Here is a 19,467-nt window from a genome sequence, read left to right as displayed (position 1 = left end):
CACCCGAAACACAACATGAATCAAAACGCCGCTGAGGTGGAAAGACTCAATCTGTTCCTGATGTCAGGGGTCCAGGGTCTAACGGGGACATGGTGAAGATTCAGGTGGATGGAGTAAAATTTCAAAAGGGCAGCACAGATTTAGGGAAGTGGTGGGAACAGCTGGCTCTTATTGTGGAGTAAAATATGTCAAACTGTTTATTATAACCTTATGAGTGTGGCCAGCTACTCGACTCGAGCTGCAGAAACATTCGCTTCATAGCAGAAAAAGAGAACAAAGAAAACATTTAAGAAAAGCAGACAGGACCCTCAGAGAAGAGGAAAATGTTTATATTTAGCCAAAGAAATGGAACTAAACTCCTGCAGGCAACGAAGAACCAAACAATCTGCTGTTGTCCAAATGAATTACAGATCAGTTGAACAGAAAATGAAAAGTACTGGACTGAAAATCAATAAAAACCCTTGAAACCCTAAGAAAACTTTATCCCTGAATTTTGAAATAAAATGGTCACAAAGTGGGCGGAGCCGAACACAGAGGGGCGTCTCCAAATGTGGGGATGAACAGGGATGTGGTTACAAGTATTTTTGTCTAGTTTCTAGTGCAAAAATCCTATTGCACATTAAAAAGGACAAAACTAACTTAACCTTTTCAGCAAGACACAGGAGCTTCGTTTAAGTCAATTCATAAAAGTTATTTCCACTGGCAGATTTTTACTTACAACATGACAAAAACGTCTCATAAGTGAAATAATCTGCCAGTGGAACTAGAACTTTACTTAAATAAACTTATATCTTGCTAAAAAAAACTGTTATTTGCAACTTATTTTTCAAGTGTACCAAGATATTTTACATTAGAAATAAGACAAAAATATTTAGTCAAATTCAACGTTTTTGACGTCGCTCAACAGGTTGTTGCTAGGTAACCAAAGAGTGAGTTGGTAAATTCCACCGACATGCCGTAGCTTAACATGTGACCACCATGTTTTGCCTTCTAGTGAAGGATTAATTTAGTTTTAATTACTTCTTACACTTTCTATGATAATTCTTTGTTTTGTATTTGTGTATTGATTGTATTTTGTGTAGTTATTCACAAAATGTGTGTAGTTAAGCCATATTAACCTTGTTTATTTAACCAAATTGATATTGACCACGACTGTTGCGATATCGATCATTGATTATCCAGCCCTACTGTATGTTGACTATTTATGAATGATTTGCACACAGACTCGGTATAATATATAAATATTGTTTATTTATTTATTTATTTTTTATTATTATTTTTTGCAGTCCGTTTGACAGCAGTGAGAAGATGAAGCCGCTGTCCGTTAGCAAGCAGTCGGTGTTGAGCAGGAAGGGTTCGGTTTACAGCTGGACGGCACCGAACACGCCTTCATTCACAGAAAAATACTTTATAGTGAGTACAAGAAACAACAAGTTACATGGAAACATTTAAATATTATATCTCTGAGAAACCTGTTTTTTTATCAACATAGATGTAATTATTTCATTAGGTAATAAATTATGTTACTTCCTTCATGAATTACTATAAACTGTCAGCTTCACCAATCAAACTCAACTCAGTGGGCGGGACTTGGGGAAACCCTGACGTCTGATTGGCTGCCACAAACAACAACTCAAGACAACTTCCAAGCTTTCTACTTCAAGTTAAAAATTAGCTTTGAAATAAAACCAAATATATTTGAGGCACATGCAGTTCTATATTAAATTATTTCTATATTTCCAGTTTTAATAAATTAATTGCATATTTAAATAATTATTTCATAAGCTATCTTTATTGCAATTTGGCACTCTTCCCTAAAGTTACTAATTAGTCTGTCATGAACTGTAAATATTTAATATGCTAACTATGGACTGAAGCTGCATGAATAAGAGGATGTAGCTAAAGTTTTTGTTTTTTTTAACATGACCAGATCTAAAATATTATACAGTCAGTTTTCTTCCTCTTGGATCCAAAGTGTTTAGGTTTTTTAAATTCATATTGTTAAATCTGGTAGTGAAACTGTTCTTGCTGCCCTGTGTAACTAATATTTACACAGAGGGAAAACTAAACATTTGACACTTGTGGATCACCTCTGTGTGAACGTTACCTGATTATTTTCAGTCGATGGTTCGTGAGCTGCAGGATCAGGAGGGTTCCCTCCCGTCTCTGGTGGCCAGGAGCCGTTCCAGCAGAGGAGGCGTGTCGCTGCTCAGCTACCTGTCCGACCCGTCACACTCCTCCACAGCAGGCCCTCAAAGTCCGTTCACCCCCAGGTAGGCGTCGAGTACAGAACGATAAATTTTCTTTAATGTAATAAAGTTTTAAAGGGAACCCATTATGAAAAATTCACATTTTTGTTTCCATTTGGGTTTTTACTTCTTCTAAAAACAGACCAAGTATTTAGAAAAAAACGTTTTGTGGCAATAAGTCAATGTTGATTGGTGGAAATAAGCCCAAAAACCTCCTGATTATTTGATCATTCAAAGGGGACAGCTGTGTTACCTAGCAACCCCAGCTGAGCTCTGCTGCTCTGCTGGGGTTGCTAGAGTTTTCTGTGATTTAAAACAAACTTTGGGTGTAAAATTGTCTTCCAGTCTCACTCGCGCTCACAGCTACCCGTCGACCAGCCTGGCAGGAAGTCAGACTCAGCTTTCCTTTGAAGAGGAAGAGGAAGAGGAGCAGCGCGTCGAGGGGAAGGTGGACGAAGAGAAGTGGGGAGGCGTGTCAGAGACTTCCTCAGCAGAAACAATTAAAACAGCGTCTCATCTGGCCTTACCCAGGTGAGAAGGGAAGAGATTCACACTGTAAAATTACAAAATCTTAGAATTTTACTAGTTTCTGGTATAAATATCTGTTATTGATTTTTATTTATTTATTTTTTTTTTTTTTAACTTTACGGCCGAAATTGTTCCATAAAATAAAACCCTTTAATTGAAATGCATTTTTCCACCTTCGCTGTTCTATATCTACTTTTTTTTTTGTCTCAGTTTCTTTTCAGTTGTATTTGCGTTCTCATTTTACAAATCTGTTTTAAACATAAAGTATGCGCTTTATACATTTTAAAATATTGTACTCAGTTATGAAGTTTCAATAAGTTTCACTGTAGCCTATAAATGTTCACAGCTAACGCTGCGATGCTAACGCTGCGATGCTAACGCTGCGATGCTAACGCTGCGATGCTAACGCTGCGATGCTAACGCTGCGATGCTAACGCTGCGATGCTAACGCTGCGATGCTAACGCTGTGAATGTTTGTGCAGGTCCAGCACTCCAGACATCCTGAGGAAGAATCCATCAGGAGAAACCGACACCGAGACGCAAAGTGCAGCTCTGCAGCAGCAAGGACAACAGGTAGGTGGCGCTGCATCGCCTTCAGAGTCAGCATGATGGTGTACTGGAGAAAACCTGGAAATTTTGAAAAGTCAAGAATTCGCTAGAAAAACGTTTCTAGAGAAAATATGGAAACTTTTTAGTTTCAAAAGTCAAAAAAATAAGCAAAAAAATTCAAAAATTGAGATGAAGCTCAGATTTTATTTTATTTTTTTAGAAAAAACTTGGAAAATTTCTGAGTTTTATCCAGCAAATTTTTCAAATTCATAAATTCTTGAGATTAAAGTCAAGAATTTTTAAAACACATTTTCTTTTTCTGTTGTCTCTTGCAGGAATCCCCCAGGATCCCGGCTGTCTGTGGAGCTCTGTCCGCTCCGTCGGTCCGACCCGGGCCGAGCGGCGCCCAGCGGCGAACCCAGACTGTCCGGTTGGCAGTCCTGATGGCGGAGCTGGAGAAATCGTTTGGTGGTGAGAGCGATGCTGAAAAGGAGCAGAGAGCTTTGGAGCATCAGATCCAGCATCTGGGAACCATCCTGAAGGTAACAGAACATCAGCACTGAATGATCCGGACCAGAACCGGGTCTGATGTTCTGTTTCCTCCTGCAGAACGACCTCTCCCTGCTCCGGAGCTCCACATCAGAGGAAACGCTGGCCGTCGAGGAAGTCCTGGGCAGCTTCGACTTCCTGTCCAACGACTTCAACGCAGATGACGACACTTCCTGTTTGGGCAGCGTGAGGCTAAAAGACAGCGGGTGAGTTTACAGACGGACAAAATCTAACATAACGCAGCATTTTATCCGACTAGAGCAGAAATCAGCAGTTTGAGATGAAATGTGTTGTTATGAAAAACAAACTTAGTTGGAAGCTTCACATCGAATATATTAGAAATAAAACAGCAAAATCTTTCTAAAATAAAAGATTTAATAAAGGTTTTGTAATGTTATCCTCTCTCAATATTTGTCATATTGTTCAGAATTATGGGGAAATATAAATAAGAACTAACAGATTAGTTAAGTTATAAAATACCAGGGTTTTTAATAAAGTGGGATATGGTGAACTTATTAAACTGAAATAATACATTTTATTTATAGAAAATACTAGAAATTATGTAAAAAGCATTGAAATTAAGTTTTCCCACTGGAATTCAGAAATGATTTAAGTTGAGAGAGTAAATATAATTTGACATTAAAGTCTAGTCTAGATGCGTTTAAGTTTTCGGTGTGAAACTTAAACCTGTCACAATTAATCATTTAACTGCATTTTTAATTAAAAGAATCTCAATAATTTCAATTTGCATGATTTTTTTTTTCTGTCTCTCAACCAAAACTAAATGATAAATGTCTTGATTTTGGTGTTTTGGTCTCAACTTACTATAAATTTTATTTACAAAAACTTCATAATTCATTTTATTTGTTTTTCTCTGTTTTGTTTTGGATATTTAAAATGTCTTCCAGTTTCAGTGTTAAATGTTCATTAGAAATTAAAGTTTGTTGATCATTCAGAAAGTGTTCTTCCATTATTATGGCATTATGTTACATAAAATGGCCTCAAAACAACAATGTTATCGTTTATTGCAATAACTTCTGGGACGATTTATCGTCCAGCTAAATTAGTCGCAACAGGTGAAACTCAATTAAATGATCTCAAATTATGTTAACTGAGTCTTACATTGTTAAATTATAAACGTTTACACAATTATTAATTCAGAAATACTTTATTGATCCCAAAGGAAGTTAAATCTTGAAAATGTAGATGAATTTACCTCCAGCTGGTTCTTAAGCGAATGTTTCTATTTCCTGTTTCAGCATCAGTTCGTTCCAGCAGAGCACCCTGAAGAGTCTGGGCCTCCTGTCTGCAGGCAGCCAATCGGGTTCAGAGGACGACCTGGTCATCACCCCACTGACTTCTGGGAACTGGGGTCTGGACCAGGCGCTGGAGACGCACCTGGACATCTGCTGCATCCTGCTGCAGGTACGGGATGCTAACCCTGCTGCGTTAGTCCGATTAAAGATCAAATTAACCACCAGATAAACATCAACAATTCAAAACTAAAGATCTTCACACATATGGAGGCCTGATCTTGCCAAAACTGGCAATAAATATTGAAATAATAAGATGTTATTAATGTGCCAAGTATGGCATGCAAAAAATAATTTCCCAATTTATTTGATTACATTTTTTCAAATATATTTATTTACTGTCATATTTTATTTCATTATTTCCAGAAATGTAATACTGTTGAAAACAATTGTTAAAAATGTGAAAAATAACTTAAAGAAAAATAATAAATAAAACAATATGATTGAAAATGATAAGGAATATTTTTAAATTAATACCAATAAAAATGATAAATATTAATTTATATTTATTTAATCAAATAAGCTGGGGAAATTTTTTTTTCTTGGATTCAATATTCGGCAGATAAATTGCTTGATAGTTATTTATTGGTAATTTTGTTAGGATTAGTCCTCCATACACACAGAAGCAGACAAAAAAAATGCAACATCAAAACTGATGTGTAATACCACAAAACGTTTTTTATTATTCATGATCACCAGTTCTGTTTAATTTTGGAAAATAATTAAATGAATGAAAATGACATTAAAACAGTCCCAAACTGTAAATTTTGCAGTCAATAAATGATCATTTGTTTCCAGATGATGAAAACAAGCGACTTCAGTCTGTCTCGACGGGAGCTGCTGCAGGAGATGTCCAATCAGACGGCGGTTCTGGACAGAGTCGGCGGTCTGCTGCTGGAGAAGAGCGACAACATCACACCGCGAGACGGTCAGAGGACAAGAAATCATTCTGCTCTCTCCGTTTATTTAAACAGGACCTACTATAGTAAAATCATATTTTACATGTTTTTGTTCTTCCATTTGATTCTCTACTGATCCCAAAAACAGACCAAGCACTTGAGAAAACACACTGAGACGATTTAGGCAATAAGTTCATGTTTTTTTGGTGTCGATTCAAAAACCTTTAGATTAAATCACATTCCAGGGGCACTGCGCGGTTACCTAGCAACCTCATCTGAGCCTAGCCCGTTGCCTAGCAACCCAAGCAGAGTTCCAGCCTGTTTGGTCGACTGGTTTTATCATTGTATTCACTGGACGAGACAAATGTTTGGTTGCCAGCTTACCATCCAGTAGGGCTGGACAACATGGCTGAAAAACATTTCGTTTCGTAAGAGTCAATATCAATCAAAGTCAATATCAATAAAAGATTAATTAGTTTTTTTGTGTTAGAAATCTTGCCAACCTGCTGGCGTGACATTTATCTAGTTTTCACCCAACTCTACTGTTTTTAATTTTAAGCAGTTAGGAGGAAAAACTAACTGTAAAAGTTACTCTAGAGGTTGCTGCTAGGTAACCAAAGAGTGAGTGAGTTGCTAGGTAACCAAAGAGTCAGTGAGTTGCTAGGTAACCAAAGAGTCAGTGAGTTGCTAGGTAACCAAAGAGTGAGTGAGTTGCTAGGTAACCAAAGAGTGAGTGAGTTGCTAGGTAACCAAAGAGTCAGTGAGTCAGTTGATGCCCTCCAAGTTTTTTTTAGCTGGCTGAGAGGTTGAGCAGCTAATCCTGCGCCTACATGTCCCAGAATGCTGTGCGGTTCAATGAATATTTTATCAGATGTATCATCTATTGATGTTGATAGTGTATCTATTGCAATATATTTTATTGTTGTTTTATTGTCCAGCTCTCGATCCATAAAACACTTGCTGCATTCTTGTTGGTTGTGCAGGAGGCTCCACTTCTGCTTTTCAAAGATGCACTGTTGTATAATTTTGCATCCGTTTTCAGCCATTTTCACGTTGGTGTTAATGTTGAATTGTGGGGGGCGTGGCCAGCAGCAGATTATTTGGATTTAAAGCGATGAGACGCAGTAAAACAGCTCACAATTAAAATCTCATTATCAAAGAATAATTTTGTGCAAAAACTCTAATGAATGTGTTTTGTGTAAACCTATCTTGAGCTGTTTAAGGAGGCTCAATGGGAGACCTTAATGCTCTTCATGCTCTTGCAGTCCTCCCTAAGGCCCAGAGGTCCAGAGGCATCCTGCTGTTCTGGGAGGAGTGTGTGAACGCCAGCGGCTCTCCGTTCTACTGCAGCGTGGAAAACTTCTCCAGGACGCTGAAGAAGCGCTACACTCACAAAGTGAAGGCCAAGCTGCCTGGACAGTCAGAGAGAGGTACAAACCTGGCAAACAAACTGACCCGATGGGTTCCTGGGAACGTTTTTGTGCATTTCTTCCTGTGTTGTGGCCTCTGCAGTGTTTTCCAGACTCCTGCAGCAGCTGCAGGCCGCCTGCAGGCTGCTGCCCGGCTGCCGGCCCGTCTGCAGCCCTGAGAGGGTCACTCTGTTCCAGCTCTCCGTTTATCTGAAGCGTTGGAGCTTCCAGGATCTGGGGGAGCACATCTCCCGCCTGTCCAGAGAAGGTACAGTTTTCACTTCTAAACACTAAATAATTTAAAACGCTTCAATTTCAATTATAATACAATAGAAACAGCCTTTATTATTCTCCATAGGAGAAATTCTGGTTTAACAGAAGCATCAGGTATAAAGGTTCACACAAGAAAAATGGGTGTCAAAAACAATTTATAAAAGCAGCAGTAGTGATGCTCTGAAAATGAGGCTTTTTCAAGGTTTGGAAAGTGCTTGATTTCTCCATTTGATGTCCACGCTGCACCGTTTTGTAATAAAGTTCATTCTAATGTTTTATTTAAAACCTAAACTTGCAAAACATTAACAGTTGAAGTCAGATATCTTTAACTTCAAACACTGAGAAAAAAAGTCTCTCTTTTTATTAGGAGTATAATCAGACTAAACCTTTCTTGTTTTTAGTGAGTCAGAATGACCAGAATTATTCCTGTTTGCTAAACGCTAGAAAACTTTTTTTGTAGAGATTTTAGTTTGTAGCTTTCTTTCTATTTTGTGTTTAAACATTTAATTTGTTCAGCCCTTTAACCAGCTCAGCGAATGTTCTGGAGCTCCATTTGGGTTGCTAGGTAACAGGGCTAGGCTGGCTGGGGTTGCTAGGTAACAGCGTAGTGCCCATGGAATGTTTTCCAGAAACCAAAAATATTAACTTATTGCCAACGAGACGGTTTGATTCTTTTTTTAAAGCTTTTTGGCTGTTTTTATAAGCAGTAGAAACCTGAAAAGAAGTATAAAAAAAAACCCTGAAAATGTGAATTTTGCATAATGATCCATTTTAAATCGGAATAAACTTTTCTTGTTTTGGGTTGGTTTGGAATAATTTTGGGAATTGTTTTTCTTAAAAGCCAGAAAACTTGATGAGAAAATGTTTCCATGCCTTTCTCTGTATTTTGTGTTTTAAGTATTTAATCTCAGCAGAAAAGTCATTGATTGATAACACCATTTGTTTGGATTGCTTCAGAGTAATGAATATTTATTTTTCCTAACGGCTCAATGATTTCTTCATCTTATAAATTAAGGGGTTTCTTTTTAAATTGGTGTGTTGTTCTCTGGCCAGTTTAAACATTTTGAAATCTAAATTTTGTTATATTTTAGTTCATCTTGTGTATCTGAATGTAGAATACCATTACAAGACTTATTGATAGCAATGAATAATTCAAACTCAAAATGGAAATCAAGTGTTGCTGTAACTCATCATATCATATAATAGTGAATTGAAACTGTATTTTTTTCAATTCATTAAAGTGTGGTGCTTTAAAAGTTTGAAGAAATTCCTTGAAAATTCTTGAAAAGTGAATTTTACTGAGAGAAAAATGAATAAAATAGAATAAAACATCTTATTTCTTTTCTGCTCAGCTGATTCACCTAGCTTCACATTTAGCTTGTTTTTATTTTTATTTTTTTTTTAGCTCATCTGTTTAATTTGGTGTTTTTAGAGTACATCCTGTCGGCACTGAACAGCCCCAAACGGAGGAGGTGTTTACGCAAGCTGAGGGGGCGGGGCCTATCGGAGCTCCTCCCACTGCAGAGCACGCTGCAGACTATCGCCGCCCTGCTGGTGGACTCCAACCATAAAGTCTGCAAAGCTGCAGCCAGCTGCATCAGCAGAGCCGCAGGCTGCAAGGCCTTCAGGAGCAAGGTGGGCCCAGCGGTTCTGAAGAACCGGACCGGTTCACTTTTTCTGTTTTTATAGACTTAATCTGTTCAGTTTTAAGGATCCCAACTTTATATTTGTGTATTTACTTTCACATGTATTTTTGCAAAATGCTTAAAGTAAAAACATTTTAAAATAAAATGGCCATTTTAAATTGGCCAGAGAAATATTGCATGAGGTTTCTAAATAATTTATTTACCTTTTATTTAAATATTTAATTTTCTATTTTTTCTTACCCTTTTCTAAAAATAATTTTGGAAATTAACAAATTTGTAATTTTTTTTAATTTTATCACAAATATATTTAGCTGTTATTGTGTCTTATCATTTAAGTTTTACCTATTTTTTCTATCAGTCTCTAAAACTAGATTTGGAAATTAAAATTATTTTAATCTTTTTAGTTCTATTTGAATTTTTTATCAGAAATAGTTAGCTGTTTACTGTCTGTACCTGTTTAGTTTTTTTGGGGGCGGGGGTTTACTGTCATTTCGTTGAATTTATAAGCTTTACCAAAGTTTATTTTATTAATTTCTCAAAACAGCTTTGGAAATGTTTAATTTTAAAATTTTCCTTGAATTAAAAACATTTATTTTGACTCAAAGTTCTGTTCTGAAACTGATGAAGTTCTAAATAAAATCGATAAACTGATTAATGAAAACTTCATCAGATTCAGGTAAACTTCCCATTAATCCCAGTTTAATCCCAGTTAATCCCTTTTTGTGTGTTTTTCTTGTTTTTGCTCCAGTCGGTGGTTTTCTACACAGAGAGCCTGAAAAGTTCTGATGTTCTGATCCAGACGGGTTCCTGTCTGGCTCTGAAATGCCTTCGGGTGAGCAGAGAAGAATCAAATGAACAGTTCTTTTTTTCCAGTCCTTTCTGACTTTGTTGCGTTTCAGGCGACGGAGAGCGTGGAGCAGATCGCGGATCTGTGCAGGTCGGCAGACGAAGATCTTCGTGGCGTCGCCAAGGAAACCGTTTTATCGTTTGGTAACAACCTGATCGATAATCGTTCTTCACCCGAACTCTTTTTAAAGGTTTTTGACGTTTCGTGATGCGTTTTTTTCCTTTCAGGTAAGAAAGGATTCGAAGCGTTCCAGAGGATGGAGCAGATGTTTGCGGACATGCAGGATGAAGCGTATCAGAACCTGGAGACGGAAATCACCATTTTATAAAAGTTCAGAGACAAACTTTACCAAAAACCAGCAGCGGAAAAGATCCGACGTTTTCCTGCAGGACTTTGAGCAGAACTTGAATTTATTATTTTTATTTTTTGGTCAGAATATTATTTTAAGAGACGCTCTGTTGCAGAAACATTTATTTAACCTGAAAAATGCAGCTTTATGATGGCTGGGACTCTTTCAAGTTGGAGAAAAATGATTTATTTTCATCATAATTGATGTTTTTTAGTTTGATAAGATGCATAATGAGTAAAAATAAATATTTGGTGCTTATGAAGCCCAGAAGGACTGAATAAATCCAGAGTGATCCCAAAACGAGTCGACCTGCTTCAGAAGTTTAACCGTTATTGAATGAAAAATAAAATTATTAGAACTGAAGAAATTCACAAACTAATTTAGTTGGATTTAGTACAAACAGAAACTGAAATGGAATTAAATATTTAGATGTTAAATTGTATATAAAAAAAATAAAGGTACTAATCATGAATTGAGGACAATTTAAGAAAAATATTAAGTAATGAAAATATCAGTCGTTCTGGCCACATTTATTTGATCAGTTTTTTTCAGAGCTGCCCTGAACGGTTTCAATTTTCTTTTTAAATATTCATGGATTTTAGAAAATAAAAATAAAAAATGAAACTAATCTAAACATTTCAGGGATAAAACTGGATTGTTGCTCTTTAAATGACCTCTTTATATATCTATATATATCTGCAGATATATATATATATCTACATATATGTACATGTAGATAAATATATATATCTATAGATAGGTCTATATATACATCTATAGACAGGTCTCTCTATATATAGATCTATCTATACACATATAGATAGATCTATATAGAGATTTTGACCTTAAAATTTCCTAAAAAAGCATTTTTCTAAATCTTCATGTGTTAGAATATTTATTTATTTTTATTTACAAGTTTTTTTGTTGTTTTTTTTGTGAACTTTTTCAAAATTTCAATTTAAACAAAATTTAAAACGATTTTAAATCCAAATAATACTGACTTTATTCCACTCCTTCAACCTACTATTTCACTATTTTTTTAAATATTGAAAAAACTTAAATTTTAAATTCACAAACTGCTAGCCTGATAATATTCATTAGCCTTCCTCTGGAAAGATAAAAATTTTTACATAATGCAAAGTAATGTAAATGATCGGTATCATTAAAATACTGATCATTTATTTTGGATTTTAGAAAATCTCCAAAGATTTCAGGAATATCTTTAATTATTGTAGACACAGTGCTGCCCTCTGGTGGCTCAACCAGCAAACTGTGCTCCAGTTTGCTCAAACTGAATTCTCTAAAAAAAAAAAAAAAAAAAATTCAGCTTTTCAAATTAAAAAAGTCCCATTTTTTCCTAACAAATTTCTGAGCCGAATATCAAATGTTCTAGAAAGAGCAAATTTTTCTAGATAATTTACAGTTTGAAAATTATCCAGAAAAGTCCAAAATTGGCTAGATAAAATTTTCTAGGATATTTAATAAGTTTCAAAGGTAAATTTTTTATTTTAAATTTCCAGTTTTTCTAGTAAATTTTTGTAACAATTTCACCTTAAACTCAAATTTACTAGTTTTTTTGTGTGTGTGTGTGTCAGAGATTGTAACGGCCGCAGCGCTTCGTGGTACCACCGGGTTGAACAGAAACATGCGGCGGCGCCGGTCCAGGTTGAACACAGAGGAAACTTTATTTAAATTAAAACGATCCTGTTGCACATTCTGCGCTGCAGCAGGCGACTCTCTCTCTCCCCGCAGGAACGAACAGCGAAACACCTGGAGAAACGAGTCGTCTGCAGGTGAGGGTCTCACTTCCTGTATTGCTTACGGTTGATAAAAATGGCCGACTGTTTCCGCTTTCACACGTCAAAATGAAACAAAAAAAACTCACAGCATTTTGATTTCTGTTGGAAAGTTTCAGCATTTTGTTCAAAATTCATTAACGTCTGTGAGAATGTTTTAAAACCAGCAAACCATGCACAGGAAAGAACAGAAACAAAAAAAACTAAACGGGGTCAAAGGTGAACCGGGAGGAAGCTCAGCATGTATCTGATGGACAGGAAGTGGCTCCAGGCGGTGATTGTCCGGTCGGTGTGCAGAGTTTCACTGGATCCCTTTGATTCCTCCTCTTCTTGCAGCGTGGCAGTATCATGCTGCGGGCCGCCGCCGCCTAGGTCCCTATGATGGCGGGGTCGTGTGCGGCGGCGGGCAGCGCAGCGTCCTGGCAGTGGTACAGGAAGCAGTTCCCCCAGCAGCTGTAGCAGATGAGGAAGAGCGCGGCGAGGAAGACGAGGGCGCAGATGGTGCAGGGTTTCCTCTCCAGCAGGAAGCTGAGCAGGTAGAAGCCCATGAACATGGAGTGGTTGAACCACAGCGCCGGGTTCAGCGGCTTCGGGATCAGCAGCACCGGCAGCAGCCACTGGAGGCAGTACATCGTCACCGCAGGGGGAGGGACGGGGTCAGAGGTCAGAGCGGAGGGCGATGAAGAGGCGGTTCTAGCCAACAGAACCGGGATGAAGGACGAGAGCGAAGCTGCTGGAGGTTTCTGTCGTCAGGTCATTCCTGGAAGAAAAGAGCATAAATTAAAGCAAAGTGACGGAAAATTAACATCCACAATAAAAACATTTCATTGATTTAAATATCTGAAATACTGCCTGATTATCTAAATTAATCAATACTACACCGGCAGTTAAAACCTGTACAACAAGGCTTTTAATATCTGAATTTATTTTGTATTTTTATTATATCATTTTGTCTCAATAAATTTGGTTTACTTTTTTGTCTCATTTATAATATTCCTTAAATGTAAATTGGCCTGTCGCAATGAGCAATAAATCAATATTCGCATGATAAATTAAAACGAGATCAACAATTTCCATTTGCATGATTATTTGTTTCTTTCTTTCTACCAAAAACTGGATGATAAAAGTTTTCAGTTTGGCGCTTTGGTCTCAACTAAATGTTTTTCTGAAAGATAATTTGTTTACAGAACCTTTATAATTTGTTTCGTTTATTTTATTTATTCAAAACGTCTTCCAGTTCCAGTGTTAAATGTTCATTAAAATTCAAAGTTTATTGATCTTTGATAATATCTTCTTGGGTTATTGTTTTTCTATTACGTGAAAACAATATTATTGTTTATTGCAATAGTTTCTGGGATAATTCATCAAACAGATAACTTTGTTATGGCGACGGGACGAAATCTGAAGCGATTTATAACATTTAAAAAAGCTAAACAACTTATTATATCCACAGTTTTACTCTACTGTGTTATTGTTTAATTTTTAAACAGTTCTGAGGCACTGTGATAAAAAAAAACTGCTGCAAATTACACCTGGGGTTGTTGCTAGCCAACCACAGAATTAGTGAGTTGCTAGGCAACCAGAGAGAGTAAGTTAGTTGATTCCACCAAACTTTGCTCAGCCGGCAGTGAGAGGTTGAGCATCAGCCCCAAATAAAACTATGTCCTTCAGTAGAAAGCAGCTGGGCTAGTTTGACCCGATTTGACCTTGTATGCATGTCACTGCAACACTACTACTGATCTATAAAGCTTGAGTAAATAGATGTGTTTAAATGAAGAGTATCAGTTTAATAACACACAATGTGGCAGTTATGACTAATTATGTCTACACCCTTTTCCATTTATTCATATTTACTCATGACCACTCAAAGTTTAACTTAACTTTTGCTTTTAGTTCCCTCTTCAGTAACCAGGTTACAACAAAATGATCAAAAACTAACGCAAAAATGCAAAAATCAAGAATTAATTTTTTTTCCAGCAGATCTATAAAGCAAGTTTCTATAGCCATAAATCGTCAAAATGATTTTCAGAAAAGTAATACAATTTGCGTTATTGAAATACTGCAAATTTATTGCCATCTCAAAATTCTGACTTAATAATCAGAAACGTTCATTCTTTATATAAATAATTTACCTACCCTAACCCTAACCCATAAGTTAAATCAAAGGATTGTGCTCTTATCTCAAACTAATCTCTAAAATGTACACTCAATATCTCACTTTTATCTAAATTTCAAAGTTCTGACTCAGCCCCCATCCAGCTGCTGCCATTTTAAACCAGATTAAGGAGCTTTAACTTAACGACATGAACAGTCTCAGCCGGTAAAATGTCTGTTTTCAGCAGGAAAACAAAGACACTGCTGGCTGATTTATTTCTGGCAGAAGCAGCTGTTAGCTCTTCCCTGTCTGCCACATGACCAGACAGCATTAAATATCGCCTGTTGGTTGGATCCAAACCCGGCCTGACTTCACTACCTAGTTATTTGGGTTACAGAGACTCTCATTGTGTCAGCTGGGGTCACAAAGCCAAAGGAAATTAAAGTTACACGTCTTATTTACCTCTTTATAAAGGTTTAGATAAACTCCTAGCTTGATTAAAGCAATCCTCTACGTTTCACTTAAAGGAGGAAGCATCTAAAACACAACCAGTCTAAATAAACTGCGACATAAAATTTCAGGTAGTTTAATATCAAAGTCTAAGGTTCAGTTTCTGGTTAGGTGAATTTATGGACTCTTATTACTGATTATCACCAACTCTTAGCTATAACGCTACTTACCAAAATACAACACGTTAAAATATCTAACGCCTGTTCAGAAACCAACTGTGAACTAAATACAGTGGTTGGTTTCAGTTATTGTTTAAATTTGGTGATGTTTAACCACGATCCGAGGCCTTTAACGCTTGGAATAAAACCCGAAACAACAGCATGATGGAAAGCTAACAACAAGCTAACACAGATTCATAAATGCTTTCCCGAACAAACACAAGAGAAAACCTCCATAACACCACGTAAACATGACACGATGAGAGTTGGAAAAATAACATGAGCAAACCTGACATCGGTAGGGTTCATTCTCAGCAAATGGAAACCTCTCGTATTTCACTCTAACGGCTGCTGGACTGCGTATGTAGCAACGGCTAACTAGCTGCCAACGGATTTAGTAGATCTTCTTCTTCTTCTTCTTCTGCTTCTTCTTCCTCGTCATCGTCTTTTCCCCTCTTCTTCTCTTGCCAAAGGCAGTTGCCAAACAAACTTGCCGCCACCTACTGGCCTAGAGCCTGAAACAAGCCCTTGACTATAAAGTACAATCTCCTGATTATAATCGAGCAGATATTAACCAGATGTAGCTTAAAGTCCCCTGTTTTTATCACTTTGTTTAGTTCTTCATATGGAAGTGTTTAACTATTACAGCGAGCAAGGACACAAATAAAAGAGCAGAATCTTGTTAAGATGAGAAATTTGTCGTTTCATCGACATACAAAACTTGTTAAAATTAGAAGATATTGATCACTACTTCAAAATTTGGTAAAGTGCAATGCTGCCAGCTAACGGACTGGAGTGTAATAACAGTTGCAGATGAAACAAATGAAAAACTAAAAATACTATTTGCACCCAATTGATTTTCTTTGAAGGAAAATAAGAAGCAAGCTATTCTTGAATGTTTTCCTCTGAAGTCTTGCTGCTTCTGTTTGGTATTATTGATCGCATTCATTATTCATTATGCTGCTTAGTAAAATGGCTAAGGGCATAGCAGAATATGAAACATATGAAAAACATACTTTTATTTGTGAGTTATCCCAACTTTGTGTCGGTCTGTGTCTGTAAATCCCAATAAAATACAAACATATTTGTAATTATTATTGTATTATTGTAATTATACTTTAGAATCAGCAAAACTCCAACTGTTAATAAAGTTGATTTAAAAATCAAAGAAGCTTTTATTATTATTATTATTATTATTATTATTATTATTATTATTATTATTATTATTATTATTATTATTATTTATGTTGTATCATGTACTAAATAGATCACATAAAAACAAAATAATATGTATGTTTCAACTTGTAGTTTTTTACACTTTTACTGGTGATGAACAGGAGAATGACTGGCAATCAAAATGATCAATTTAACATATTAAGAAACTAAAATGACAAATAAATAAAAACGAAATGTTTAGTAAAAGAAACATTTGTTGCTACAACTTGCACCTTTAATCCCATAAACTGCAAACATCAGCAAAAATACACAGTCAGAATAAAACTAGCAAGAGAAAACAGCAATATAAATTATATATAGTGTGTTTTAAACATCAAAAATCAAGTCCAGTGGTTTAGTGTATTTTGCTGCTGCTCTTAAAGCTACATGCTAGCTTGTTGTCACTTAGTGGTAGTCAAAATCATCAATATGGCCGCCAGAGCTAAGAGTAGTGCTCTCAAGATGGCCGCCAGAGCTGAGAGTAGTGCTCTCAAGATGGCCGCCAGAGCTGAGAGTAGTGCTCTCAAGATGGCCGCCAGAGCTGAGAGTAGTGCTCTCAAGATGGCCGCCAGAGCTGAGAGTAGTGCTCTCAAGATGACTGCCTGAGCTGAGAGTAGTGCTCTCAAGATGGCCGCCAGTGCTGAGCGTAGTGCTCTCAACATGGCTGACCTTCACTACAGGTTCAAACTGCTCTTACTTCATAAAAACCTCACTGATCCCATTTATCTGACAAAATACAGCCAGTATACTGATATGAAGATAAATATGAAAATGATAAGCAGTATCTGCTGAATGGAGAGTTTAAATAATTAGAAACAACATAAACATGAGATTTAAGGCCATGACAGTTTGATAAAGGGTCTGTTTTTATCTTCAAGGACTTGAGAAACCAGTTTTGACTTAATGTGACCAAAATAGCAGAACTGCACAAACATTTTAAAAACTGCATCATTTCTTTCTATTTTCCTTCCAAATCAGCTAAAGTATTTTAAAAAAAGTCAGGGTGAAGTTTTTATTCAGTACTTCTGAAGGTTTGCATTTTGAATGCTCTTCACACATCATACCATTTGCTCCAAAAGCTACCCCTGAAACAAATCTACAGCCCATAATAATTCATATCCATGTTAGTATTAGATTTTTAATTATTTTCAGCAGGCATCTAACAACAGGCGAAACAAACAAAAATACAATTTTGTTTTATGTACTATCATTTATACCATTTTTCAGCAATCTAATCCTTCTCTTAATTGCTGTTTGAGTTTTCAATTTAATTTATAATTTTTTTCTTTGGCTATTTTGACAAATTGTCTTTGCAATCCTTTCAAATTCAAGATTATTCTGGCTCCAGAGCCAGAATATTACTTCCAATCAAAAGAAAAATGTTTGTAAAATAAAAACATTAGCCTGAATCTGGTTGCTACAAATCTGATACAAATGTTCCATAAATGTTGCAGTAATAATCTCTAAATAATGTCACTTAATCTCTTGCTAAGCTATGCAGACACTCGGTCTGTGCCAATGAGGAACTACTCACATCAGCATGTTGAATGTTTGAATTCAATGTTTGAGTCGGGTGACTCAGGAGGAAAATTGGATGTATTTTTGAATAAATAATCTTGTAATTAATAACACACAAACTTCAAATACATGAATGGACTTAATGTTTTAATAGATGTTCTCTGTTAATGGATTTAAAAACGCAGCCAAATTCTAAACTGAAATTTTGAACAACCTAAATAAAGTTTGGATTAGTACTGATCAGGACCGCTACCTTATTTAGTGACGTTTGATTCAGAATTGCATGCACAATTAATTTTTGATATCCAGATTGATATCAGTGCCTAAGAAATTGCATTTCAAAAAAGTGATCCTTCAAGGGCAAAACCCATCGGCTGAATAAAACATATATCTATTCATACATTTTAGACACAATGACCAACAATGACGCCATTTACATTCTGGTACGCTACAGTATAACATTTGCTTTGGTCCTACAACTGACGTGGGACTGGAAACAAACCAAATAACGTACCAAACTGCACCGACCTGTGCTGCATCTATACGGTACCATTTGCAAAATTACAGTCAAAAATAATGAGAAATAATTTATTCTGTAATAGGAAACAAAATGAGGGCTCTTTTCTCAAAGTCATATTTTAAGCATCTTATTCATTCATTTTTAAATGTTACAGTTTCAAACAAAATATTTAGTTAGCAAGTTAGGTTTTTAGCATCAATCTAAATGTTTCCTTAGCAAACTAAATATTTAGCTAACGTGCTAATTCACTTCAAACACCTGTTGTTTTAAGCTGAATTGTCGTACATGTGAAGAGGAAAATGAATGCAGAGGTGACATGAGCTACAATCCAAGCCAATCAGTTTCACCATCAGGAGTTTATTTAGCTTTAAAAGACTACAAGACTTTCCTTTTGGTAACTTTTGCATATTAGCTGAATATTTAACTCTGAACTAAATATTTAGCTAAGGACAAAATATTTCATTTGTAAACTAAATAGCCTGGTAGCAAAATATCTAGTGTACAATTAGCTTAACTAAATATTTAGCTTGAAGCTAAATATGTGGCTTGCTAATTAAATATTTAGTTATCAAGCTAAATATTTAGCCACAACCTAAGTAGTTTACAAAGTATTTAATCTCCTAGCTAAATATTTAACTTCCAAACTAAATATTTAGCTCATCAACTAAATTTGACGTTAAATATGTAGCTTGCTAAATATTTAGCTTTGAGGCTAAATTTTAGCCTCAAAGCTAAATATAATATATAATATATGAATACATAATATATGAAGCTAAATTTTAGTTAGCTATATTTAGCTAACTAAAATGTAGTTAAATATTTAGTTTATTTAACTAAATATTTAGCCAGAAGCCAAATATTTTTGCTTGTAGCTAAATGTTTAGTTTACAGACTAAATATTTATGTCACTATCTAAATAGTTAGCTTCCAAGCTATTTAGCCTATTACCTACATATTTAGCTTGAAGATAAGTATGTATTTTCGGAGCGAAGTGTTTACTTTATAAACGAAATATTTACCTTGCTATTTAAATATTTAGCTTGC

General features: G+C 35.9%; 2 protein-coding genes across 6 annotated transcripts in view; one reads left to right on the top strand and one right to left on the bottom strand.

Annotated features, from left to right (window-relative positions):
* The window catches only part of ripor3 (RIPOR family member 3), a 36,165-nt gene extending 24,222 nt beyond the window's left edge, over positions 1 to 11,943 (top strand). For all 4 annotated transcript variants that reach the window (XM_044121773.1, XM_044121776.1, XM_044121772.1 and 1 more), the window contains 14 exons: positions 1,287 to 1,413; positions 2,122 to 2,273; positions 2,595 to 2,780; positions 3,260 to 3,350; positions 3,662 to 3,868; positions 3,936 to 4,081; positions 5,135 to 5,300; positions 5,987 to 6,116; positions 7,353 to 7,517; positions 7,600 to 7,764; positions 9,202 to 9,404; positions 10,164 to 10,247; positions 10,315 to 10,405; positions 10,490 to 11,943. In XM_044121773.1, coding sequence (XP_043977708.1) covers positions 1,287 to 1,413; positions 2,122 to 2,273; positions 2,595 to 2,780; positions 3,260 to 3,350; positions 3,662 to 3,868; positions 3,936 to 4,081; positions 5,135 to 5,300; positions 5,987 to 6,116; positions 7,353 to 7,517; positions 7,600 to 7,764; positions 9,202 to 9,404; positions 10,164 to 10,247; positions 10,315 to 10,405; positions 10,490 to 10,590 — 2,014 coding nt within the window. In that variant the 3' untranslated portion in view covers positions 10,591 to 11,943. The remainder of the gene's footprint in view (positions 1 to 1,286; positions 1,414 to 2,121; positions 2,274 to 2,594; positions 2,781 to 3,259; positions 3,351 to 3,661; positions 3,869 to 3,935; positions 4,082 to 5,134; positions 5,301 to 5,986; positions 6,117 to 7,352; positions 7,518 to 7,599; positions 7,765 to 9,201; positions 9,405 to 10,163; positions 10,248 to 10,314; positions 10,406 to 10,489) is intronic.
* Positions 11,944 to 12,271: 328 nt separating this feature from the next.
* Positions 12,272 to 15,675, bottom strand: LOC122833849 (bladder cancer associated protein). Of its 2 annotated transcripts, none has more exons than XM_044121777.1 (2): positions 15,460 to 15,675; positions 12,272 to 13,167 (listed from the first exon to the last, which is right to left on the bottom strand). In XM_044121777.1, the coding sequence occupies exon 2, from the start codon at positions 13,037 to 13,039 to the stop codon at positions 12,776 to 12,778; it is 264 nt and encodes an 87-aa protein (XP_043977712.1). In that variant the 5' UTR covers positions 13,040 to 13,167; positions 15,460 to 15,675; the 3' UTR covers positions 12,272 to 12,775. The 2 variants fall into 2 exon arrangements, with proteins under 2 accessions (XP_043977712.1, XP_043977713.1); XM_044121778.1 differs by having other exon boundaries at positions 15,465 to 15,626.
* Between the last annotated feature and the right edge of the window lie 3,792 nt (positions 15,676 to 19,467).

Source organism: Gambusia affinis, linkage group LG07, assembly GCF_019740435.1.
Source record: "Gambusia affinis linkage group LG07, SWU_Gaff_1.0, whole genome shotgun sequence".
NCBI lineage: Eukaryota > Metazoa > Chordata > Actinopteri > Cyprinodontiformes > Poeciliidae > Gambusia > Gambusia affinis.
Note: the sequence above shows the minus strand (reverse complement) of the source record. Positions and strands in the feature narration are given on the sequence as shown.